Below are 7,310 nucleotides of genomic sequence, written 5' to 3'. Positions count from 1 at the left end.
CTCCTACTTGATTTGAAGATGATGCAGCAGCCTGCCAAAAACACTAGAACACAGTATATGATCTTTTTTAAGCACTATGGCTTTATCACTCACCTTTGGCCAGTTATCGTCCAAACTACCATTCTGTGACTTGCTCTCATTCCAACCCCATAATTATTAATTATTCTAGTTAACATTTAATCAGCCTTTTGGACAGAACAGCTGATGAGTACATTAGTGTTGCACTTCACTTAAACGGGGAACACTGAAAGAAACACACTGAAAATCTGTCATGAGCACATAATGCTTTATGCATACACAACCAGCTGCACTTTATTATCCCAACATATCCGAAGAAAGCAAAAGGAAAAACATCTCCAGTCCACAGGCAGTGTTGCTTTGCTCTTACACTTGCACAGAACACTAACATAACCAACCTCCAAAGTACCCCCCCCCCCACCACCGCACACACACACACACACACACACACACACACACACACACACACACACACACACACACACACACACACACACACACACACACACACACACACACACACACACACACACACACACACACACACACACACACACACACACACACACAAGCACATAAACACAAAACCACATAGCAGAATAATTTAATATTAATAAGTTAATAAAGGCTTTATAGGTTCATTTTATACTTCATTATTTTGTGAATTATACAAACAAATACTGTTGATAGTTTTTTTTTTCAACTGTGTCGTGCCAGTTAAAGGCAAAATAATAATAATAAATAATTTTATTCTCAGGTTAAGAACAAGATTTTTGATCGTAGTACTTTATGTGCAGTTGTTTTGTTGTTGTAGTGATGTGTTATTATATATTTGGGTATGATTTTTTTTGTCTATGTAATGTATGGCTAGGTTGGCTTTTGTGGTTTAGGCACTGTGTGTTTAATGAAATTTGTGCTTGATCTGTAGTGTACTGTTAAATGAAATTGTGCAGTACTTCTGTTAGGAATTGTCAAGTCATTTACTGTTGACTTGAAGTGTTGATTTCGCAGTATAGAATTGGCTTGAGTTCCGTTGTTGTGCCCTTAAAGGGGTAGGCAGCAATTTACAGAACACTGACTCTGTCGCTGAGCAGGCCCATCACAAGCTCGTCAGACTCCGCCTCTTCACGGACATCGGCGTGAGGGTTGATTAAGTGGGCTGGGTACTGAAGACCATTTTGTTCTGCAAAATGCTCCCAGCGCAAATCATCGCTTTCGTGGGTGATATATCGCTCCTGCATTTTACACTCCAGAGTCCGCAGGTCCAGCCACATTTGGTAGTCCTGACATAAAGATATATATTTTTAGGGATCAAAAACGTTCCACACTGCTAAAAAATAGGGAAAATAAAGAAATGATAATCCTTGTGAAAAAACGACTGCAGCTAATAAAACATTAATGAAATAAAAGGTCACTTTTTAGAGTACAATTTCATTACTGTTTAACTCACTTAAATACATTTTTTTAAAACGTGCACTTTATAATAATGTCAAATTAAATTTTTTTTTTTTTTTTGTACTAAAGCACAGGTACTTGATTATAATTTTAACTGTAGTGTGTTATTCATTATTACATTTAAAGTCAACATATCTGAAATGTACTAAATTGCAACTTCTCCATTATAATTATATTTCTATGCATTACATTCAAGTTTTAATAGAAATGTTATTAGTATATTTAATTTGACCATAAATGCTTGACAGCACATTCGCTAGTGCACTTTAATCAAATTTAGAAGACAATTCAAGTAATTAAGAAATTACATATATACTACTGAAGTAGGTCAAAAAGCACTCTAAAGTTCAGCTAATTGCATTTAATATTAATTGAAACTATCATGCACATTAAATTTAAATTTACATTATTAACATTAACAAATTATCATTTTGGACATTAACTGCAATTGCAATTAATGTCTGAAAACATTACATTCAGTTTGCTATTGTATATTTCTTTATATATTTAATGTCTTAGGTTCATTTTAACATGTAAAAATTACTAATTAAATGGAGTGGAAATGAGATATATATTAACATGATGAAAAAAAATGCATGCACTTGAACAATAACAGTATATATCTTTCTGATTATAAATAGATGTTGTAAACTTCTTTTGCAAGTTCCCTACTATGTGCGAATATCTATCACATGCTCATCTATGCATGTAAGAACTGATTACGACTCAATTAATCATTGGCACTGGAAGGGTTATTATCGCCTTGTTAAGATGTTAATATTCTCTATATGGGGTAACTCCACTCCTATTTCAGTTGCCTAATGTGTCTGAGAGGGGAAAAACAGAAAGTTTTTTTGTGTGTATATCATTTTTTTTTTTTTTTTTACACAGGGCATATCAAAGTCATTATCTACTAACCTGTAACCAGGGATGGCTGAGAGACTTGTCCACGCTGTAGCGCTTCCTCATTTTGACTTGCAGCAGGTTATTAATGAGGTCAATTGCTGTAACAACAAAACAGGTTGTCAGTGACCAGGCTTTGGTGGAAAACCTGAAGGATTTTGTGTCCAGAGGGATAATGAGCAAAACCAACATCACGTTAACATTATTTCAGGGGTCACAAATTTCCGAGACACTCCAAAGTTTCTTAACCTTGAGGCCTCTGCGCTTTAGTCTGAGGGATCGTTTGGCATTATACACATGAATGGGTCGTAACAAAAATTGAGCACGCTCACACCAGTCTCTTTCTTTAACCCTTGCCCTCTCTTCTCTTCATCTTTTCTTTCCCCCTTCTTTCTGTTCCAACTCTCTCTCTTACACATTTAGACAGTTTACCATCAGCTTGGAAGCAGGGTAGTCACGCAAAGTTACTACACATTAATTTAAAAAACAACAATTGATAGATTTAATACATTATGAAAATGATCTATATTTAAATGATTTATTATATTATAATTAGGGCTGTCAAACGATTAATCGCGATTAATCGCATCCAAAATAAAAGTTTGTTTTTACATAATATATGTGTGTGTACGGTGTATAATTATTTTCTATATATAAATACACACACATGCATGTATATATTTAAGAAATATTTGCATGTATATACTGTGTATATATATATTTATATTATATATAATTTATATTATATATAAATATTTTATATATAAATAACACATTTTTCTTAAATATATATGCATGTGTGTGTATTTATATATAGAAAATAATTATACTCCATACACACACATATATTATGTAAACACAAACTTTTATTTTGGATGCGATTAATCGCGATTAATCGTTTGACAGCCCTAATTATAATTTAAAAAAAAAAAATATATATATATATATATATATATATATTGAAAATTACAGAGAAAATGTACATGCTGTAAATCCATTGCAGTAAAACCAAATCTAACTTCTAATTTGTTCTGTAATTTCTCCCTTTGTTTTGCAACTTGTTTTATAAAGCGTTTTTGAGATGCTCTTTGTTATGCCACTTAATTATTTTCACTTCACAGTAAACAGGAACAAATTCAATTAAAACAGTTAAAAAACAGAACGTGATTGTTAAAATGGCCATACTTGATACCAGCCAAACTATATAAATAAATAAAAGTCTTTGTGAATAATTTGTTCCAATTGCCAGAGTTCTTAAGTAAGTAAAGTGTGGTCTCTGGTTCTCTTGCTATTTTAATGAGGAAGAAAGAGGGCATTAGTAAATAAACAGGGTCAAAGGTGAGGGCATCAAAAATCTAGTTAAGGTAATGAGATGAAGGTCAATTCTATTCATACAGATTTTGCACAGATTGCATATGACTTAAACGTAAATATTACCTATTCAAGACCTCAACTCTCTGTTTTTTTTCTCTGGTCTTTACTCTGAATTAATCCTGACCATATCTACCTAGATCATAAACCATGAGCCATGTAGGTGAGTTGAGGTCATCTATGCGTACAGTCAATTAGAACAACAGGAGCTTCAACAGGAACATAGTTTAACATCTGGGCGAATATCAGTAGCAGGCTGACTAGAAATAGCAGTTCATATTTGTACATTAGCAGGGATATTAGCTAATGGAAGTTAATTCACAATAACTATCCAAATAAGGTTCTTCGCATGTGAGATGGGATTCGAGAAAATAGCTCTGTGACTGGATTACCGCTTACATTTTTAAGGATTAACACACACATAACGGACTCTAAATCGCTTCCAGCTTAGAGAGGTTAATACAGCTAGCTTCTGACTTGTTTTAAATGGTTATCTCAGTATTTCAAAACCTTTCTAAATCTCTGTACTGCTTAATCTAATTTGGCGACTTTCTTCTGTGGAACACAAACTAAGATTTTTGGATTTTTTAAAACAGTTTTTGTCTATACAATGAAAGTCAACAGGGTCCAGAACAGCATCTCACCCTTTCATTGTTTTGACCAAAAAATGTTTTATTTTCGAATATATTCTTTTGTTTTCCTCACGGAGTAAATGATGACCGAATTGAAATTTTCGGGTGAACTATCCCTTTAAACTTTACTTTCATTGATGGTTTTGTTCCAAAGTTCACCCCAAAACTTACCCTCTGGGGTCACTGTTTTCCAGGGGTTGGGTGGGTACATGAAAGCAGCATTCTGGATTTGATCGTGAATGTCTTCATCCTCATTAAAGGGGAACGTTCCACTGAGACTGACGTAGACGATAACACCCACGGACCACATGTCCAGCGAGCGGTTGTAGCCCTTGTTCCGAAGCACCTCCGGGGCGAGGTACGCCGGGGTGCCTACCACCGAACGCCTAAAAGACTTCTCACCAATAATACGTGCAAAGCCGAAATCACACAGCTTCACCTGCAAGACAAACCAAGGAATAATGAGCTTTACAATAAGCAGACACCAGGAGGAACTGGCTATTTTACTCGACTAGGACTGAGATGCACAAAAGACCAAAAAAATAACATCCTTTTGTTCTGGAGCTAGCTTTTAACACCACAGACGTCGTAATGATCAGTTGTCACGGTTTGAACGAAAGTCAAGTGAAATTATCACCCAGTTGGATGTGGTTACAATGCATCTCCTGCTGATCTACACTTTCTACCTTTAAAACATTTGCTTAAGCACAGCAACAAGCGCCCCGAGGAAACAGGAACCGAGCTCAGATGTTGACAGCTCCAGTTCTGCTTCCACCTTTGCAAAATATTTGTAAATGACACGCAGTGATTTGTTTAGTATTCTTCCAAAATGTTTGCCTGCTCTCAAACAGTGAGTCATGTTTCTGCTTGAGAGCTTCCAGAGACAAGCTTGTGCAGTAGACAGAAGAAACAATGGGAGGATAATTTAGAAATCTTTCATTAGAATGTAGAGACACACACAACCCTGTGCCTCGAACACACCACGAGAACGCTATAATTACCATCTTTTATTCTTGCACATTTACAAAAACAGATCCATTTATGTTCATTTCGGTGTGGCCTCACTTCATTCAGATATTTCCTTTCTTTTTGTTGTCGCTTCTCGTTCTGTTCGGATTTTACTCACTTGTGGAAAAGAGTCAGCGGAGGCTAACAAAACATTCTCAGGTTTGAGATCACAGTGAACGATGTTTTTGAAGTGAAGGTGGCGGAGAGCGACGAGAATCTGGGAATAGAGCGGAACAGCATTGTAACTACAATACGGTGTGAAACAAAAGAAATTGTAAATGAAAAATGCAAACCTTTACAATTTTTTACTTCAAATATTTATATGGGATTGAGTGTATACAGACTGTTACATTGTGCGGTGCCTGTGAGATGTACCTGCGTAACGAGAAACTTGGTGATGCGTTCTGGCAGCCTTCCCTTCTCACTTGACAGTATCATCTCCAACATGTCGCCATGGAGCTTTTCCATGACAACAAAGACACGCTCTGGTGTCTCGAACATGCACTCGAGGTTGACAATGCCAGGATGGTGGAGGTTCTGCAGAAGACACATATGACATCTATATTTAATTATAAAATTACAAAATTGCCAATATTGTAATATAGATGTTTAATCTAAATAAATTTGTACAAATTTGGATTTAATATGATTTTAATAATAATTTTATGAATATGTTATATTCATTTGTTATTAGTAGTAGTAGTATTAAATGCACATTGCACATATTAAATACACACATTATATAAATAAATGTATACAGTATTTATATTGACTATTAACTAGTTGTTTATTAGCATGCATATTATTAGGATATTGGCTGTTTATTAGTACTTATAAAGAATATATTAATGCCTTATTCTGCATGACCATATTCTACATCCCTTAATCCTACCCAACACTAAAACCTAGCAACTACTTTACGAACTATTAATGAGCAGTAATTAGGAGCAGTAACGAGGCAAAAGTCGTAGTTAATACTATAGTTAGAATTAGACCCTAATCTAAAGTGTGGCCATACACACACACACACATACATACATACATACATACATACATACATACATACATACATACATACATATATATATATATATATATATATATATATATATATATATATATATATATATATATATATATATATATATATTTATACAGTGAGGAAAATAAGTATTTGAACACCCTGCTATTTTGCAAGTTCTCCCACTTGGAAATCATGGAGGGGTCTGAAATTGTCATCGTAGGTGCATGTCCACTGTGAGAGACATAATCTAAAAAAAAAAATCCAGAAATCACAATATATGATTTTTTAACTATTTATTTGTATGATACAGCTGCAAATAAGTATTTGAACACCTGTCTATCAGCTAGAATTCTGACCCTCAAAGACCTGTTAGTCTGCCTTTAAAATGTCCGCCTCCACTCCATTTATTATCCTAAATTAGATGCACCTGTTTGAGGTCGTTAGCTGCATAAAGACACCTGTCCACCCCATACAATCAGTAAGAATCCAACTACTAACATGGCCAAGACCAAAGAGCTGTCCAAAGACACTAGAGACAAAATTGTACACCTCCACAAGGCTGGAAAGGGCTACGGGGAAATTGCCAAGCAGCTTGGTGAAAAAAGGTCCACTGTTGGAGCAATCATTAGAAAATGGAAGAAGCTAAACATGACTGTCAATCTCCCTCGGACTGGGGCTCCATGCAAGATCTCACCTCGTGGGGTCTCAATGATCCTAAGAAAGGTGAGAAATCAGCCCAGAACTACACGGGAGGAGCTGGTCAATGACCTGAAAAGAGCTGGGACCACCGTTTCCAAAGTTACTGTTCGTAATACACTAAGACGTCATGGTTTGAAATCATGCATGGCACGGAAGGTTCCCCTGCTTAAACCAGCACATGTCAAGGCCCGTCTTAAGTT

General features: G+C 35.4%; 1 protein-coding gene across 1 annotated transcript in view; it reads right to left on the bottom strand.

Moving 5' to 3' along the window:
* Positions 1-270: 270 nt before the first annotated feature.
* prkd1 (protein kinase D1) overlaps positions 271-7,310 on the bottom strand; it is a 41,176-nt gene continuing 34,136 nt past the window's right edge. The window contains exons 15-19 of the mRNA XM_079854401.1: positions 5,763-5,924; positions 5,506-5,604; positions 4,551-4,818; positions 2,392-2,477; positions 271-1,301 (exon numbers count right to left, since the gene is read on the bottom strand). Of these exons, the coding sequence (XP_079710527.1) occupies positions 1,083-1,301; positions 2,392-2,477; positions 4,551-4,818; positions 5,506-5,604; positions 5,763-5,924 (834 nt within the window). The 3' untranslated portion in view covers positions 271-1,082. The remainder of the gene's footprint in view (positions 1,302-2,391; positions 2,478-4,550; positions 4,819-5,505; positions 5,605-5,762; positions 5,925-7,310) is intronic.

Source organism: Squalius cephalus (assembly GCF_949319135.1).
Source record: "Squalius cephalus genome assembly, chromosome: 20".
Taxonomy (NCBI): domain Eukaryota; kingdom Metazoa; phylum Chordata; class Actinopteri; order Cypriniformes; family Leuciscidae; genus Squalius; species Squalius cephalus.
The sequence above is the reverse complement of the archived record's forward strand: the minus strand, read 5'-3'. Positions and strand labels throughout refer to the sequence as shown.